This window comes from Telmatherina bonti, assembly GCF_933228915.1.
Source record: "Telmatherina bonti genome assembly, chromosome: 2".
NCBI classification, from domain to species: Eukaryota; Metazoa; Chordata; class Actinopteri; order Atheriniformes; family Telmatherinidae; genus Telmatherina; species Telmatherina bonti.
This window is the reverse complement of record NC_136620.1, coordinates 3,216,821-3,237,468: the sequence shown is the minus strand read 5'-3', so window position 1 is coordinate 3,237,468 and position 20,648 is coordinate 3,216,821. Positions and strand designations below refer to the sequence as shown.

Genomic DNA, 20,648 nt, shown 5'->3' with positions numbered 1-20,648 from the left:
AACAGATACCGGTTTAATGAACAGATACTGGTTTAATGAACAGATACTGGTTTAATGAACAGATACCGGTTTAATGAACAGATACCGGTTTAATGAACAGATACTGGGTTAATGAACAGATACCGGGTTAATGAACAGATACTGGTTTAATGAACAGATACTGGGTTAATGAACAGATACCGGTTTAATGAACAGATACTGGTTTAATGAACAGATACTGGTTTAATGAACAGATACCGGTTTAATGAACAGATACCGGTTTAATGAACAGATACTGGGTTAATGAACAGATACCGGTTTAATGAACAGATACTGGTTTAATGAACAGATACTGGTTTAATGAACAGATACCGGTTTAATGAACAGATACTGGTTTAATGAACAGATACCGGTTTAATGAACAGATACTGGTTTAATGAACAGATACTGGTTTAATGAACAGATACCGGTTTAATGAACAGATACTGGTTTAATGAACAGATACTGGTTTAATGAACAGATACTGGGTTAATGAACAGATACCGGTTTAATGAACAGATACCGGTTTAATGAACAGATACCGGTTTAATGAACAGATACCGGTTTAATGAACAGATACTGGGTTAATGAACAGATACCGGTTTAATTAACAGATACTGGTTTAATGAACAGATACCGGTTTAATGAACAGATACCGGTTTAATGAACAGATAGTGGGTTAATGAACAGATACCGGTTTAATGAACAGATACTGGTTTAATGAACAGATACTGGTTTAATGAACAGATACCGGTTTAATGAACAGATACCGGTTTAATGAACAGATACTGGGTTAATGAACAGATACCGGTTTAATGAACAGATACTGGTTTAATGAACAGATACCGGTTTAATGAACAGATACTGGTTTAATGAACAGATACTGGTTTAATGAACAGATACCGGTTTAATGAACAGATACCGGTTTAATGAACAGATACTGGGTTAATGAACAGATACCGGTTTAATGAACAGATACTGGTTTAATGAACAGATACTGGGTTAATGAACAGATACCGGTTTAATGAACAGATACTGGTTTAATGAACAGATACTGGTTTAATGAACAGATACCGGTTTAATGAACAGATAGTGGGTTAATGAACAGATACCGGTTTAATGAACAGATACCGGTTTAATGAACAGATACCGGTTTAATGAACAGATACTGGTTTAATGAACAGATACTGGTTTAATGAACAGATACCGGTTTAATGAACAGATACTGGTTTAATGAACAGATACTGGTTTAATGAACAGATACCGGTTTAATGAACAGATACCGGTTTAATGAACAGATACTGGGTTAATGAACAGATACCGGTTTAATGAACAGATACTGGTTTAATGAACAGATACTGGGTTAATGAACAGATACCGGTTTAATGAACAGATACTGGTTTAATGAACAGATACTGGTTTAATGAACAGATACTGGGTTAATGAACAGATACTGGTTTAATGAACAGATACCGGTTTAATGAACAGATACTGGTTTAATGAACAGATACTGGTTTAATGAACAGATACTGGTTTAATGAACAGATACCGGTTTAATGAACAGATACTGGGTTAATGAACAGATACTGGTTTAATGAACAGATACCGGTTTAATGAACAGATACTGGTTTAATGAACAGATACTGGTTTAATGAACAGATACCGGTTTAATGAACAGATACTGGTTTAATGAACAGATACTGGTTTAATGAACAGATACTGGTTTAATGAACAGATACTGGGTTAATGAACAGATACCGGTTTAATGAACAGATACTGGTTTAATGAACAGATACTGGGTTAATGAACAGATACCGGTTTAATGAACAGATACCGGTTTAATGAACAGATACCGGTTTAATGAACAGATACTGGTTTAATGAACAGATACTGGGTTAATGAACAGATACCGGTTTAATGAACAGATACCGGTTTAATGAACAGATACTGGTTTAATGAACAGATACTGGTTTAATGAACAGATACCGGTTTAATGAACAGATACTGGTTTAATGAACAGATACCGGTTTAATGAACAGATACTGGTTTAATGAACAGATACTGGGTTAATGAACAGATACTGGTTTAATGAACAGATACCGGTTTAATGAACAGATACTGGTTTAATGAACAGATACCGGTTTAATGAACAGATACCGGTTTAATGAACAGATACCGGTTTAATGAACAGATACCGGTTTAATGAACAGATACTGGTTTAATGAACAGATACCGGTTTAATGAACAGATACCGGTTTAATGAACAGATACTGGGTTAATGAACAGATACTGGTTTAATGAACAGATACCGGTTTAATGAACAGATACTGGTTTAATGAACAGATACCGGTTTAATGAACAGATACTGGTTTAATGAACAGATACTGGTGTCCATTGTCTTACAGTTGTGGCTGAAGGAGGCGCCACTCAGCTGTTACAACTGTTGCTTAGAAACCAGCAGCTTTTGGCTGGTTGGGTGTGAAGCTGCTGCAGAGTCGTGAAGCCTGGACACCATTTAAAAGCAGTGATCCTGTTCCTGAGGAAGAGGATGATGAACCTGATCAAACAGCTGCATGATGAAGAGGATCTATGGGTTCATGTGGGGTTTAACTCAGAACTCCTGGTGTAAGTCTGATCCTGTTGACCGTGAAGCAAGGCAGCACTCCTGCTCAGCATCTGTTTAACTACCTAATCTGACAGTTTTACATCATTGCCTAAGTGTGCGTGCATGTGAACGTGTGTGTGATGGTGCCTCTAATGCAAGAGCGTGTCACAAAGGCAGGAACGGAAATGATCCCCACAGCGTACACTTTGTGCATTCTGGGAAATAGGTTAGTACTCTCACAGAGAAGTGTTTTCAGGCAGGACTTGCTTTTCTCACAGAGCAGTGTTCTGCTTTCCACAGAATAAAAGACCTGTTACATGCATGTGTGATCACACACACACACACACACACACACACACTCTTACTACCCCCTTAAAACTCACAGACCTGAAAATGACATCATGAAATATTTCTGCTCTGCAGAAACATCATTCCTGTCGTCTTTCTGTTTGCTTCTTCCCGAAGCAGACACACACAGGTGCACGCTCTGCTCTGGTCATGTGATCTGTGTCCTATCCCCTCATTCGCTGGCTTTGCTCCACAGGCAACAACTCAACAGGAAGTGTGCATGAATCTTTAATGTGACATTTAACCGACACACAGGGTGGAAATGTCTGGAAGTTCTGACGCTCTCTTCATTTCCTGTTTCTCATCCCACCATTGCTGTCTTCATCATCCAGTTTCTCCCTGCTTTATGTCTGATCCTTTGAACTGGCGTGTTGCATAACAACACTTAACCCCTAAGTGCCCGAATCAGGACACGGTGGATGGAAAATCCTACATTTCCTTCACTTAGCTTTTTAACAAATGTGAAAAAAAACATGTATACATGTCCTGTTTATTCCCATGCTGTATGTCTGCATCATTGTAGTGCATCAAAGTATCCAGCAGGGGGCAGAAGCCAAGCATCAGATGCGCATGATGTTGACGGGAGACCATTCCTAGGCTGTGTCTCAATCAGCGCACTAACACTACTTCGCGCACTATGTTTCAGTGTGTAGTGCGTTTACACTGACTTGTGCAAAAAACTCAGTGCACTGAAAGTACCCGGATGCTGCCCTAAACCCGCCCATAAATGTAGTGTGGAACGATGGACACTTCGCGCACTAAATCAACGCCATTTTTCTGACGTAGCGGAAGAGGATGGACCTTCCATCAGTTTACCAGGTAAATAATGGCGGAGTTTAACGCCGGTCCAGGCGGGGATTCATTTGTATAAATGTAAGTATTAAATGATTCCGTTATGATTGTGATGTATACTGCAACCTGCTAATCTATCCCTGACGACAGTTATGGATAGATTAGCACACTGTTAGCAGTTTTTATCCGCTGTAGTGGACGTATACAGGTTATATGTGTTATAAATGATGAATGTTATAGGTTCTGTGTGTTCATTCATCCTTGTTGAACGTCCAGATGAAGCATTGTGGTGTTTATAACGTAAACTATTAATACCGATATAGCGCCAGTTTTTAGAGAGCGGTCCGTTACTATGGTTACCACTGATGCCATAAATCTGCATCGTATCGTCAGATCTGAACTGCTGAGACTGAACGAGAAAATATAGATATAAAATAAACATAGTAGTGAATTTAGTTGGTTTGATTATTAGAGTGCAAAGTGTGTAACTTTCTTCTGCATGGCTCCACCTCGTCTGTCCCTGATTGAAAATTGATCGAGTGTGTGTGTGTGTGTTTAGTTTACGTTGTAGTTGGTGTCATGTAATATTTACTGGATGTTTCGTGTGTTTTGTGTATGGTAATAAATTAATTACAAAATATATAATTATATTAGAAAAATGTAAAGAGAAGTTCATTGTAGATCTTCATCATATAGAGACACACAATTTGTTTCCCATTTGCCAAATTATTTATTGTTTAGATATAAATGCAGTCATGATCTGGGGAGTAACACATCATTACCATCCTCTGCCTCTCATCAGCCTCACAGACGGTTCCTGGAGATGCTGCTGGTTCTCCTGCTGGTTGTTCCCCAGCTGCCCTCCTGACATCTTCATCATAATCAATCATCTTCATCATCATCGTCATCTGGCTCCAGTAGGTCACCGCTGCTCATGCAGATGTTGTGGAGGACGGTGGACGGACCTCCACCTGGTCTCTAGGATCCTGAAAGACGGACCTCCACCTAGTCTCTAGGATCCTGAAAGACGGACCTCCACCTGGTCTCTAGGGTCCTGAAAGACGGACCTCCACCTGGTCTCTAGGATCCTGAAAGACGGACCTCCACCTAGTCTCTAGGATCCTGAAAGACGGACCTCCACCTGGTCTCTGGGATCCTGAAAGACGGACCTCCACCTGGTCTCTGGGATCCTGAAAGACGGACCTCCACCTGGTCTCTAGGATCCTGAAAGACGGACCTCCACCTGGTCTCTAGGATCCTGAAAGACGGACCTCCACCTGGTCTCTAGGATCCTGAAAGACGGACCTCCACCTGGTCTCTAGGATCCTGAAAGACGGACCTCCACCTGGTCTCTAGGATCCTGAAAGACGGACCTCCACCTGGTCTCTAGGGTCCTGAAAGACGGACCTCCACCTGGTCTCTAGGGTCCTGAAAGACGGACCTCCACCTGGTCTCTAGGATCCTGATAGACGGACCTCCACCTGGTCTCTAGGATCCTGAAAGACGGACCTCCACCTGGTCTCTAGGATCCTGAAAGACGGACCTCCACCTGGTCTCTAGGATCCTGAAAGACGGACCTCCACCTGGTCTCTAGGATCCTGAAAGACGGACCTCCACCTAGTCTCTAGGATCCTGAAAGACGGACCTCCACCTGGTTTCTAGGATCCTGAAAGACGGACCTCCACCTAGTCTCTAGGATCCTGAAAGACGGACCTCCACCTGGTTTCTAGGATCCTGAAAGACGGACCTCCACCTGGTCTCTAGGATCCTGAAAGACTGACCTCCACCTGGTCTCTGGGATCCTGAAAGATGGACATCCACCTGGTCTCTAGGATCCTGAAAGACGGACCTCCACATGGTCTCTAGGATCCTGAAAGACGGACCTCCACCTGGTCTCTAGGATCCTGAAAGACGGACCTCCACCTGGTCTCTAGGATCCTGAAAGACCTCCACCTGGTCTCTGGGATCCTGAAAGATGGACATCCACCTGGTCTCTAGGATCCTGAAAGACGGACCTCCACCTGGTCTCTAGGATCCTGAAAGACGGACCTCCACCTGGTCTCTAGGATCCTGAAAGACGGACCTCCACCTGGTCTCTAGGATCCTGAAAGACGGACCTCCACCTGGTCTCTAGGATCCTGAAAGACGGACCTCCACCTGGTCTCTAGGATCCTGAAAGACGGACCTCCACCTGGTCTCTAGGATCCTGAAAGACGGACCTCCACCTGGTCTCTAGGATCCTGAAAGACGGACCTCCACCTGGTTTCTAGGATCCTGAAAGACGGACCTCCACCTGGTCTCTAGGATCCTGAAAGACGGACCTCCACCTGGTCTCTAGGATCCTGAAAGACGGACCTCCACCTGGTCTCTGGGATCCTGAAAGACGGACCTCCACCTGGTCTCTAGGATCCTGAAAGACGGACCTCCACCTGGTCTCTAGGATCCTGAAAGACGGACCTCCACCTGGTCTCTAGGATCCTGAAAGACGGACCTCCACCTGGTCTCTAGGATCCTGAAAGACGGACCTCCACCTGGTCTCTAGGATCCTGAAAGACGGACATCCACCTGGTCTCTAGGGTCCTGAAAGACGGACCTCCACCTAGTCTCTGGGATCCTGAAAGACTGACCTCCACCTGGTCTCTAGGATCCTGAAAGACGGACCTCCACCTGGTCTCTAGGATCCTGAAAGACGGACCTCCACCTGGTCTCTAGGATCCTGAAAGACGGACCTCCACCTGGTCTCTAGGATCCTGAAAGACGGACCTCCACCTGGTCTCTAGGATCCTGAAAGACGGACCTCCACCTGGTCTCTAGGATCCTGAAAGACGGACCTCCACCTGGTCTCTGGGATCCTGAAAGACTGACCTCCACCTGGTCTCTAGGATCCTGAAAGACGGACCTCCACCTGGTCTCTAGGATCCTGAAAGACGGACCTCCACCTGGTCTCTAGGGTCCTGAAAGACGGACCTCCACCTGGTCTCTAGGATCCTGAAAGACGGACCTCCACCTGGTCTCTAGGATCCTGAAAGACGGACCTCCACCTGGTCTCTAGGATCCTGAAAGACGGACCTCCACCTGGTCTCTAGGATCCTGAAAGACGGACCTCCACCTGGTCTCTAGGATCCTGAAAGATGGACATCCACCTGGTCTCTAGGATCCTGAAAGACGGACCTCCACCTGGTCTCTAGGATCCTGAAAGACGGACCTCCACCTGGTCTCTAGGATCCTGAAAGACGGACCTCCACCTGGTCTCTAGGATCCTGAAAGACGGACCTCCACCTGGTCTCTAGGATCCTGAAAGACGGACCTCCACCTGGTCTCTAGGATCCTGAAAGACGGACCTCCACCTGGTCTCTAGGATCCTGAAAGACGGACCTCCACCTGGTCTCTAGGATCCTGAAAGATGGACATCCACCTGGTCTCTAGGATCCTGAAAGACGGACCTCCACCTGGTCTCTAGGGTCCTGAAAGACGGACCTCCACCTGGTCTCTAGGATCCTGAAAGACGGACCTCCACCTGGTCTCTAGGATCCTGAAAGACGGACCTCCACCTGGTCTCTAGGATCCTGAAAGACGGACCTCCACCTGGTCTCTAGGATCCTGAAAGATGGACCTCCACCTGGTTTCTAGGATCCTGAAAGACGGACCTCCACCTGGTCTCTAGGATCCTGAAAGACGGACCTCCACCTGGTTTCTAGGATCCTGAAAGACGGACCTCCACCTGGTCTCTAGGATCCTGAAAGACGGACCTCCACCTGGTCTCTAGGATCCTGAAAGACGGACCTCCACCTGGTCTCTAGGCTCCTGAAAGACGGACCTCCACCTGGTCTCTAAGGTCCTGAAAGACGGAGCTCCACCTGGTCTCTAGGATCCTGAAAGACGGACCTCCACCTGGTCTCTAGGGTCCTGAAAGACGGACCTCCACCTGGTCTCTAGGATCCTGAAAGACGGACCTCCACCTGGTCTCTGGGATCCTGAAAGACGGACCTCCACCTGGTCTCTGGGATCCTGAAAGACGGACCTCCACCTGGTCTCTAGGGTCCTGAAAGACGGACCTCCACCTGGTCTCTAGGGTCCTGAAAGATGGACCTCCACCTGGTCTCTGGGATCCTGAAAGACGGACCTCCACCTGGTCTCTAGGATCCTGAAAGACGGACCTCCACCTGGTCTCTAGGGTCCTGAAAGACGGACCTCCACCTGGTCTCTAGGATCCTGAAAGACGGACCTCCACCTGGTCTCTAGGATCCTGAAAGACGGACCTCCACCTGGTCTCTAGGATCCTGAAAGACGGAGCTCCACCTGGTCTCTGGGATCCTGAAAGACGGACCTCCACCTGGTCTCTAGGATCCTGAAAGACGGACCTCCACCTGGTCTCTAGGGTCCTGAAAGACGGACCTCCACCTGGTCTCTAGGATCCTGAAAGATGGACCTCCACCTGGTCTCTAGGATCCTGAAAGACGGACCTCCACCTGGTCTCTAGGATCCTGAAAGACGGACCTCCACCTGGTCTCTAGGATCCTGAAAGACCTCCACCTGGTCTCTAGGATCCTGAAAGACGGACCTCCACCTGGTCTCTAGGATCCTGAAAGACGGACCTCCACCTGGTCTCTAGGATCCTGAAAGACGGACCTCCACCTGGTCTCTGGGACCTTGAAAGACGGACCTCCACCTGGTCTCTAGGATCCTGAAAGATGGACCTCCACCTGGTCTCTAGGATCCTGAAAGACGGACCTCCACCTGGTCTCTAGGATCCTGAAAGACGGACCTCCACCTGGTCTCTAGGATCCTGAAAGACGGAGCTCCACCTGGTCTCTAGGATCCTGAAAGACGGACCTCCACCTGGTCTCTAGGATCCTGAAAGACGGACCTCCACCTGGTCTCTGGGATCCTGAAAGACGGACCTCCACCTGGTCTCTAGGATCCTGAAAGACGGACCTCCACCTGGTCTCTGGGATCCTGAAAGACGGACCTCCACCTGGTCTCTAGGATCCTGAAAGACGGACCTCCACCTGGTCTCTAGGATCCTGAAAGACGGACCTCCACCTGGTCTCTAGGATCCTGAAAGACGGACCTCCACCTGGTCTCTGGGACCCTGAAAGACGGACCTCCACCTGGTCTCTAGGATCCTGAAAGATGGACCTCCACCTGGTCTCTAGGATCCTGAAAGATGGACCTCCACCTGGTCTCTAGGATCCTGAAAGACGGACCTCCACCTGGTCTCTAGGATCCTGAAAGACGGACCTCCACCTGGTCTCTAGGATCCTGAAAGACGGACCTCCACCTGGTCTCTAGGATCCTGAAAGACGGACCTCCACCTGGTCTCTAGGATCCTGAAAGACGGACCTCCACCTGGTCTCTAGGATCCTGAAAGACGGACCTCCACCTGGTCTCTGGGATCCTGAAAGACGGACCTCCACCTGGTCTCTAGGATCCTGAAAGACGGACCTCCACCTGGTCTCTAGGACCCTGAAAGACGGACCTCCACCTGGTCTCTAGGATCCTGAAAGACGGACCTCCACCTGGTCTCTAGGATCCTGAAAGACGGACCTCCACCTGGTCTCTAGGATCCTGAAAGACGGACCTCCACATGGTCTCTAGGATCCTGAAAGACGGACCTCCACCTGGTCTCTAGGATCCTGAAAGACGGACCTCCACCTGGTCTCTAGGATCCTGAAAGACGGACCTCCACCTGGTCTCTAGGATCCTGAAAGACGGACCTCCACCTGGTCTCTAGGATCCTGAAAGACCTCTCCACACACACCTGGCTTCTGACAGGCAGCAGGTGAAGCGAGCTTGCAGGTGGGTTCAGACAGGCTGCCTGAGGAGCGTCATGAGGAAGATGGACCGCTACAAGCAGGAGGAGATTCAATAAAGGATTCAATAAAATGTTTCTGTAACAACTTTGCTGCATCTCTGTGTCTGAGCATCTTCTTTACAGCATTACATTCCCTACATTATCATTTATAATCCCTTTCCTGTTGCCAGATGTGCACAGCATCAGAGTAAACACCAGTTAAAACACATGTGTTTCATGTAAAGGACATTTTTTCCACTGAAAATATCTTTGCATATTTAAAAGCTGTTTTATTAGTGTTTTGAATTAAACTTTATGATACTAATAAGCATGTGGGAGACATGCAGAGACACATGACAGTCTCATGTTGCTTTATATAGTTAACAACTGAGATAGATCCCTCTAGTGTAGGCCATAATATATGATGATATGATACATAAAGTTAAGTTTGCTGGATTTGTTCATATATTTATTACAACTTCCTAAAAAGAATTTAGTGGGACGAACCGTCTCTGAAACGATGAGCCAATAATGATGCGAGACTGGCAACAGGTCCGCACTCTGGGTACGTATGCAGGCGGGTCATACACGTTAGAAATAAATAAATATACGTACCAACTCATGTTCAGCCAATCGGAGGAGGATCCTTCATCACCTTTAATGCGATGGAGTTTCATGAGAAGCGAATTCATTCTCGTAATTTAGCGCTTTGTTTTACTTTTGGCGGCAGAATAATTGTGGTCAAATGCGAGTTCATCACTACCGGTTAGTGCTCTACGTCCATGTTCCATTTGGGACAGTACTTAGGCTGTGTCTCAATTCGTTAGTGCATAGTGTGCACTACGCACTGCATTCCAGTGCACTAACAAACTGGGACACAGCCCTAGTGCTGTCACATTGTTTGTTGTGCTGGCATGTTGACTGGCCAAATTAACGATCAACAATAGATATAAAAAATTTGATCACGCATGACAGCACATTATGCGGAAAATGGGTAAAAGTTCTGTAGTCTGTCTTTAATGTTTAATGTATTGAAAAACATCATAAACATGTAAACAATTAAATCATTTTCAACCCCATTATTTAATTTTATTGTTGCACTGCTGGAAAATCAAGAAAAAGCAGTTTTCTATTGGTGAGATTTCCTGCAGTGAAGAAGTGTGTTCTGTCCATTCAGGCTTTCCGTAGTCAGTTAAGTTAAAAGAACAAAGAAATCTGATGTTTTTCATGTTCATTTTATGGACAGAAAATGTTTCCTGCAAGTATTCTCATCAGTTTGTAATTGAACACGGATAATATTGTCGAGATAAACATTTGTTGATTTACAAAGTTGTAGGCTATGCTAACCATTAGCCTACCAATGGTAATTTGCATTAATGTTAGCCTTAAGCCTACATATCACTAAAATACATATTTTGATATGCAGCGTTAAGTCGTTTCACTGAGACAATAAAAGTATTTCCAGGCAGATACTGATGCATTTATGTATATCTGCTTAGCTGTACAATTTTACTAATTAAAGGTTTCTTTTCAGCACTGTAGCCAGGCTTACTAGGAGCCGGAGCGCTGAGGAGCCATGTATTCCTTTCTCACTTAGCTGTGATGATTTCATGTATTTTTTCAGGAATAAAATTGACACTGTTAGAGATCAAATCCACAATATTCTTCCTTCTACCGATAATGTTGAGCCTGTTGTGGTCTCCGAAGCATCCTTAGAACCAGGATCTGACTTGTGTCTAAATAGTTTCTGTCCTGTCCAACCCTCTGAATTAACTAAAATAATAGCTTTATCTAAACCATCCACCTGTATCTTAGACCCTCTCCCAACGAGCCTCTTTAAGGACATTTTCCCTTTAATTAATACATCACTACTAAATCTTATCAATTCAATTTCAATTCAACTTTATTTATATAGCATCAAATCACGGCAATGCCATCTCAAGACGCTTTACAGACAGAGAATAAAATGTAATGAAGGCCAATTCATAACAGCTTATATAAGGAAACCAACAGATTGAGTTGGAGGATCCAACTCAATCTCCCATCCTGAGCAAGCACACTGGCGACAGTGGGAAGGAAAAAACTCCCTTTTAACAGGAAGGAAACCTCCTCTACCTCCATTATCAATATGTCTTTAGTGACAGGATATGTACCACAATCATTTAAAACTGCTGTAATCAAGCCTTTACTTAAAAAGCAATCTCTGGATCCAGAGGTGATAGCAAATTATAGACCTATATCTAACCTCCCGTTTATGTCCAAAATTCTGGAGAAAACAGTTTCAGCTCAGCTACATGCCCACCTGAGCAGAAATAATTTATGCGAGGAGTTTCAGTCAGGATTTAGAGCTCATCATAGTACTGAGACGGCATTGGTGAAAGTTACTAATGACCTTCTTATGGCCTCAGACAAAGGACTTGTGTCCGTACTTATCTTGCTTGATCTTAGTGCTGCATTTGATACAGTCGATCATAACATTCTGTTACAAAGACTAGAACAGGTGATTGGAATTACAGGTACAGCGTTAAGCTGGTTTAAATCATATTTATCTGATAGACTTCAGTTTGTTCATGTAAATGACAAGTCCTCCTCACAAACTACAGTAAGTCATGGAGTTCCTCAAGGTTCTGTACTTGGACCAATACTCTTCACGCTATATATGCTCCCTTTAGGCAAAATTATTAGACAGCATGGAATAAACTTTCATTGTTATGCAGATGATACTCAACTATACTTATCCTTTAAACCAGATGAAACAAATCAGCCCAATAGGCTACAAAATTGTCTCATAGACATAAAGACTTGGATGTCTAGAAATTTTCTCCTCTTAAACTCAGATAAGACTGAAGTAATTCTCTTTGGATCTGAAAAACTCAGAGCTAAATTTTCCAGTTTTGTAATGAACCTGGATGACATTACTTTAGCTTCCAGTGCTACAGTGAGAAACCTTGGAGTAATATTTGACCCTGACCTGTCCTTTGGCCCACATATTAAGCAGGTTACTAAAACAGCCTTCTTTCATTTACGTAATATAGCCAAAATTAGGGACATTCTGTCTCAGAGTGATGCAGAAAAACTGGTTCACGCTTTTGTTACTTCGAGACTAGATTACTGTAACTCTCTATTACTGGGCTGTCCTAAATATGCCCTGAAAAGCCTTCAGCTGATCCAGAATTCTGCAGCCAGAGTCCTGACCAGAACCAGCAGGAGAGATCATATTTCTCCAGTTTTAGCCTCTATTCATTGGCTGCCTGTTGAATCTAGAATAGAATTTAAAATCCTTCTCCTTACATATAAAGCCCTCCACAACCAGGCACCACTATATATCAAAGACCTCATAGTTCCTTATATACCAAGCAGAGTACTTCGTTCGCAGACTGCAGGCTTACTTGTGGTTCCTAGAGTCTCAAAGAGCCGAGCAGGAGGCAGAGCCTTTGGTTATCAGGCCCCTCTCTTATGGAATAAGCTCCCAGTTAGTGTTAGGGTAGCAGACACCCTCCCCACCTTTAAGACTAGGCTGAAGACTTATCTTTTTGATAAGTCCTATAGCTAGGGATGGTTAGCATCCCTTAGTTATGCTGCTATAGGTTTAGACTGCTGAGGGACATTTCCTGATACACTGAGCTTCTTTCTTTTTCTCTTTATCTCTTTCTTTTACCCCCCCCCCCCCCATAACAGTGTTGCATCATTAACATGTATGTCTCCTGTCTCAGCAGGTCTCCCTGGCCGGGAGTAGCAGTTCCTGTTGTCTGTTGTCTTTCTGTCCTCTTCCCCCCACACAGCAGAGGCAGATGGCTGCCTGTCCTGAGCCGGGTTCTGCCGGAGGTTTCCTTCCTGTTAAAAGGGAGTTTTTTCCTTCCCACTGTCGCCAGTGTGCTTGCTCAGGATGGGAGATTGAGTTGGACTCAACTCAATCTGTTGGTTTCCTTATATAGGCTGTTATGAATTGGCCTTCATTATGTTTTCCCCTCTGTCTGTAAAGCGTCTTGAGATGGCATTGCCGTGATTTGATGCTATATAAATAAAGTTGAATTGAATTGAATTTTTAAACTGATCCAGCCTCAGATCTTTCTTGGGAAACTTCTTTATCTGGTGAGCTGTTACAGCAGGTGGGATTGCGCCACATAATATGACAGAATACATCACATCATTATAATCCATTATGTTCTGTTGTTGCATGAATGCAGAATTGTCCATGCTCGCACCTCCATGCATTGTAAAAGTGGTGGCATGGAGAATGTTGTCCTCAAAGCAGAATGAGATGTGCTTGTGTGAAAATTTAACCTTTGATAGAAACACAGTGTTATGGTGGCACGCAGCAAAATCCTGCATCGTCATCCACGCTGTGGTGCATTTACAGCATTGTTCTGTCAAGGATGACCCGGATGTGACATGAAACAGCTCGAAGCTGCATGTGAATATCTGCACACCTGCAGCAGCTGTGCCTTACAGCTGAAATCCTGACCTCTGGTCTGACCTTGTGCTTCGGTCAGCATCACTCCGGATCATGGGAACATGCAGCAGAGAGGAGGGCCATGAAAGCATCACGCTGATGTCTAAATGTCTAAAAGCTGGCGGTGCACTCAGGTAACCTGAAACTGATGATCTTTATCACCAATAAGTCGAAAACATTCAAACACACAAGGAACAAATGACAAAATTATCCAAAACAAACAGGCAACACTGGAAAAACTCTTATAAAAACAGCACAGACACAGTAAGGGGTGTTTACACCTGCTTACGCCATCAAACCGAGTCTCCATCATGGCTTCTTTTAACAGGAGTTAAAAATGAAGTTTCTTCCTCTTTACACATTCAATCTCTGAGTAAAGCAGATTGATCATCTGCCACCAGCTGTTGGATTAAGCTCTCAAACCAGGAAAAATAAGCTGCAGAGTGGATCAGAATGCGTCCTCATGAGACATGAATTGATCTTGGCTTCGCAATCCAGGACATGGCTAATGAGCACACGCTTACAAACAAGTTAATATATTTGACATTGTGAAACTGCCACAGGTTCAGTCTGTATGACCAACCAGCTGAGATGCTGAGACACGCACAGGTAAAGCAGGACAGATATGGGACAAAACGGTAAAGGAGGAAAGAAAAAGGATGACGGATAAAGGCGGACAGATAAAGGACAAAAGGTTTAAAGGAGGAAAGAAAAAGGAGGACAGGTAAAGGACAAAAGGGAAGGAGGAAAAATAAAGGACAATAGGTAAAAGAGGACAGATAAAGAACAACCGGTAAATGAGGACAAAGAATTAAAGGTAAAGAGAGACAGATAAAGGGCAATGGCCAAAAGGACAACAGGTAAAGGATGGCAGGTAAATGAGGATAAATAATGGAAGACAGGTAAAGGAGGACATGGAAAGGACGACAGGTAAAGGATGGCAGGTAAATGAGGATAAATAATGGAAGACAGGTAAAGGAGGACATGGAAAGGACGACAGGTAAATGAGGACAAATAATGGAGGACAAGTAAAGGAGGACAGCTAAAGGAAAACATGTAAATGAGGAAAATAAAGGACAAAAGGTCAAGAAGGACAGATAAAGGGCAATAGCCCAAAGGAGAATAGACAAGAGGTGACAGATAAATGACAACATAATAAGGATAACACACGAAGTACAACTGGTAAAGGAGGACAGATACAAAAGAACATGTAAAGGAGTATACATGAATGACAATAGATAAAGGAGAGATGACATATGATAGGTAAAGGAGGACAGGTAAAGTTGTACAGATCAAGGATAACAGGTAAAGAAAGACAGATGAAGGATGACAGGTCAAGGAGGACATATAAAAGATGACAGATGAAGGATGTGAGGTATAGAAAGACTGATAAATGACGACAGGTAAAGAAGGACAGATGAAGGAGGACAGGTAAAGAAGGACAGATAAAGGGCAATATGTAAAGGGGGACAATAAAGGACGAGAGGTATAGAAAGACAGATAAATGATGACAAGTAAAGAAGGATAGATAAATGAGGACAGGTAAAGCACAGATGAAGGACGATATGTAAAGGGGGACAATAAAGAATGAAATGTATAGAAAGACCGATAAAATGACATGTAAAGGACAGATAAAAGAGGGCACGTAATGGTGAACAGATAAATGAGGAAAAGAAAAGAAGGACAGATGAAGGATGATATGTAAAAGGGGACAATAAAGAATGAAACGTATAGAAAGACCGATAAATGACAACATGTAAAGGTGGAAAGATAAAGGAGGGCAAGTAAATGATGACAAAAAAGGAGGACAGATAAAGGAGGGCAGGTAAAGGAGGACAGATGAAGGAGGGCAGGTAAAGGAGGACAGACGAAAGAGGGCAGGTAAAGGAGGACAGGTAATGGAGTACAGACGAAGGAGGACAGATGAAGGAGGGCAGGTAAAGGAGGACAGACGAAAGAGGGCAGGTAAAGGAGGACAGGTAATGGAGTACAGACGAAGGAGGACAGATGAAGGAGGGCAGGTAAAGGAGGACAGACGAAAGAGGGCAGGTAAAGGAGGACAGGTAATGGAGTACAGACGAAGGAGGACAGATGAAGGAGGGCAGGTAAAGGAGGACAGACGAAAGAGGGCAGGTAAAGGAGGACAGGTAATGGAGTACAGACGAAGGAGGACAGATGAAGGAGGGCAGGTAAAGGAGGACAGACGAAAGAGGGCAGGTAAAGGAGGACAGACGAAGGAGGACAGACGAAAGAGGGCAGGTAAAGGAGGACAGACGAAAGAGGGCAGGTAAAGGAGGACAGACGAAAGAGGGCAGGTAAAGGAGGACAGACGAAAGAGGGCAGGTAAAGGAGGACAGGTAATGGAGTACAGACGAAGGAGGACAGATGAAGGAGGGCAGGTAAAGGAGGACAGACGAAAGAGGGCAGGTAAAGGAGGACAGGTAATGGAGTACAGACGAAGGAGGACAGACGAAAGAGGGCAGGTAAAGGAGGACAGACGAAAGAGGGCAGGTAAAGGAGGACAGACGAAGGAGGACAGACGAAAGAGGGCAGGTAAAGGAGGACAGACGAAAGAGGGCAGGTAAAGGAGGACAGACGAAAGAGGGCAGGTAAAGGAGGACAGACGAAAGAGGGCAGGTAAAGGAGGACAGACGAAAGAGGGCAGGTAAAGGAGGACAGACGAAGGAGGACAGATAAAGGAGGGCAGGTAAAGGAGGACAGACAGAGGAGGGCAGGTAAAGGAGGACAGATGAAGGAGGGCAGGTAAAGGAGGACAGACGAAAGAGGGCAGGTAAAGGAGGACAGGCAAAGGAGGGCAGACAGAGGAGGGCAGGTAAAGGAGGACAGATGAAGGAGGACAGGCAAAGGAGGACAGACAGAGGAGGGCAGGTAAAGGAGGACAGACAGAGGAGGGCAGGTAAAGGAGGACAGACGAAAGAGGGCAGATAAAGGAGGGCAGGTAAAGGAGGACAGACGAAGGAGGACAGATAAAGGAGGGCAGGTAAAGGAGGACAGATAAAGGAGGACATGGACTTACTACTGCGCTGAGTCGTTGAGCTGATACTCCCGGGCGCGGCTGAAGCACTCCTGAATGCCGGAGTCGGACCACAGGCGCATCATGGAAGACAGCAGCTCAGCGGAGAAGGGCTCCGTGTCCTCCATGCGGCTGACCACATCGCACACCATCTTGGCATCGGCCTGCAGCAGACACAGCAGTTAGTCGGGGTGCAGACAGGACAGGGATCAACCATGTAGTCAAAGCCGTGACCGAAAGCCAAAAACATGTTTTATGTCATCACACATGAGCCTCCACCTCTAGTCTTTCTCATCATCACCTTCCATCATCTGCATCCTGACATGATTTAAGTCCTTATTATAAATATTAATGGTTTCTGGTACGTCAAAGTACTGGATCAAACCCGACCTCATGCTGCATTCATGTTTCAGAGCTCGGTTCCTATCATATAAATTACATGTAAAAGTTCATAAAATGGGACAGAACTTTGAAAAACATCCAGTTTTGTCTCTCATGATCTATTTTTGCTCTTGGTGGTTGAAAATTTTTATTTTCCATTTGCTCCTGAATGCAGCAGCAGCACCTGAACCCACCAATTAAAGGAAAAAATGGTGGATCCTTTCTGAACTTTAGAGCCGTTTCCACCAGCTTGCCTGTGGCTCCTGGAGCAGGTTCTGTGGTCCAGCTACTGACCAGGCCACTGTACAAACCAGGATGACGGGGAACTGTTGACCTGAAACTCATCACCCACTTTCAGGAAATGTTTATGAAACTATGCTAATGTTAAAAAAAGGTCTGAAAATCTCTTGCTAAAACTACACTGTGAAGGTTTCATTAGTGGCAAAGACGTGACAAGTAGGAACAAACATGAAGGCTCAGCAGGTAAACTGAGTCTCAGTTTCCTTTGAGTCAGCACATTTGCTGTCAAACATCCAGACAATGTTCCAGCGTAGCTAAACATACCTCACTGAGCTCTTCAGTTTCAGTGTTTCTATAAACCACAAGACAGCAGATAAACAACCCGGGCAGCATCTAGGTTCACATTCCCACAATAACAGTACTTCAGATCATCAACAAGTTCAGCCACAACCCAGCGAGAGTCTGAATCAGAGGAGGTGATTGCTGTGCGGCAAACTTCCTTGTTAAAATAAACAAAGTATAATACACAGCAACTAGACTTGTAGAGTTTTCTTAATGACGTTTTGCTGCTTCCTCATTTCTGTGTGTTGAGGAAACCTGGTTTTATGTGTTTCAGGACCTCAGTGGGTGGGTCATGTAAAACACGTATGAAAAGACTCACATGCACTACAGACTAAAACTGAACAAACTCACAGGCACCTCAACAAAAACCAAGAATCAGATTGACTTTATTCGCCTTGTTTGTCAGTTGTACTTACATTACATCAAAGAATGAGCAAAAAAAAGAGAGTTATATAAATAAACATAAATAAACATGAATACACTGTAGAAATAAGGGAAAGCAGCAACATGGTTCCGAGCAGCAATGAATATTGGTTATTCTCTAACTACTTACATGCTATCTACACAGCATTTGACGGCAATTCCAGGTCACATGGATGTGTGCAAATGTGCATCAGCGTAGATTATGGTGAAGACAGTGATGGCCTGGGGGGAAGAAACTGTTCCTGTGTCAACTGCTATTTGAATACTGGACTCTAAACTGCCTACCAGATGGGAGAAGTTTGAACGGAGTGTATGCAGGGTGTGAGGGATCTGCATAGATGTCACCTGACCATTTTCCAACCCGAGACAGATACAAGTCCTGGATGGAGGGCAGATTGACCAAGATTATTCTCTCTGCGGACCTGATAGTCCGCTGCAGTCTCTGCTAGTCCATTTGATGGCCGTGCAGAGTACAGACTGGATGATGGCGGTGTAGAATGTGATCAGCAGCTCTCGTGGCAGGTTAAACTTTCTGAGCTGGTGCAGAAAGTACAACCTCGCTGCGTCTTTTTCCTGACAGTCTCTGTGCAGAGGTCACTTCAGGTCTTGAGGATTAGCGGTTCCCAGAAACCTGAAGGTGTCTACCGTAGACAGTGTGTTGTTGAGGATAGTGAGGGGAGCAGGTGTCGGGGGATTTTTCCTGAAGTCCACGATCATCTCCACAGTCTTGAGTGGGTTCAGCTCCAGCTGGTTCTGACCAGGACCAATAAAATAATAAAACCAATGCGGAAGGCAGGACCACCCAGCGACCACACGTCCTAGACAGCTGCACTGGGTGGAAAACAGACAGCTAACTCAGTCAGAAAAGGATGTCCTGGCTAAACGTCTGAACTTTGTGGTAACACCTGAACAGATTCCTACAGTAGGACTCATCACAGCCGCTGAGTCAGCAGCAACAACAATAATCTGACCGGCAGAGAGGCAAAGTAACTCTGACTGAAAGGTACAGCCATACCCTCCAGAACCAGAGTACTACTGAGGAAATCCCAGAGTAAATGAAAGCAGTAGCATCACTTCAGAAGAACCAAGACAACACCATCCTACCAGCAGACACAGAGAGCACAGTGGTACTGAACACAGAGGACTACCACTCTAAAGTGTCAAACCTTGTCAGCAACTCAGACAACACAATTTACAATAAGTAAAAGAGTCATTGACCGCAAGCTCCACTCACAGATATGTCCTGGAGACCCCCATGCCTATACAGACTCCACAAGATCCACAAAGAAGGTCCCCCTCAGCCCATCAATGGTCACCAGCACCAGCTCTGCCACGCAAATGTGACGAAACATCTGGCCATCATCTTGGCACCACTGGTTGGAAATACTGCACATTACTTCCACAACACAATCCACACTGTGTGTACTTGTAGCATCAAGCTGTGTGTGGACAAGATGGTAGAGGACAGACACAACCGGCAGCCACACCACATGACTTCTGGGCATCTACCTAACCACCACGTATTTTAGTGAAAGGGGAAATTTTAGAGGCATAAGCATAGCTGCACCATGGCATCAGCTGTGTCTCCAACTGAGGCCAAACTCGACATGAAAGAGGTGGAGAGACGAGCCTTTTCAGGAGTCCCTCACTGGTTCACTGGTTCAGGTGTGTCCGTCGCACCTGGCTAAAAGCAAAGCAGAACACATCAACACGGGGAAGAAGCACCAAGTTCACCAGGGAGGGAGGACAGCGGAAACAACAGTCTGGTCACGGTGAACAGGTAGCGTGGAAGAGGAGTCATGGAAGCCGTCACTTTTTGTCCTTCATTTCTCCTTCCACCTGATCTGACAGCCATCTTGGTTTCCATCATCTTACTCTATTCTCTCTCCTTTCTATGGCTGTGTTGTCTCTTCTTCTGTGTCTCCGTCCATCTCGTCTCTTCTTCTGTGTCTCCGTCCATCTCGTCTCTTCTTCTGTGTCTCCGTCCATCTCGTCTCTTCTTCTGTGTCTCCGTCCATCTCGTCTCTTCTTCTGTGTCTCCGTCCATCTCGTCTCTTCTTCTGTGTCTCCGTCCATCTCGTCTCTTCTTCTGTGTCTCCCTCCATCTCGTCTCTTCTTCTGTGTCTCCGTCCATCTCGTCTCTTCTTCTGTGTCTCCGTCCATCTCGTCTCTTCTTCTGTGTCTCCCTCCATCTCGTCTCTTCTTCTGTGTCTCCCTC

The 20,648-nt window shown here is 45.4% G+C and overlaps 1 protein-coding gene across 1 annotated transcript in view; it reads right to left on the bottom strand.

The window, feature by feature from the left end:
• LOC306762528 (guanine nucleotide-binding protein G(o) subunit alpha) overlaps positions 1-20,648 on the bottom strand; it is a gene marked incomplete at both ends in the record, with an annotated part of 249,970 nt that overhangs the window by 53,645 nt on the left and 175,677 nt on the right. The window contains one exon of the mRNA XM_079249040.1: positions 17,048-17,208. Within this exon, the coding sequence (XP_079105166.1) occupies positions 17,048-17,208 (161 nt within the window). The remainder of the gene's footprint in view (positions 1-17,047; positions 17,209-20,648) is intronic.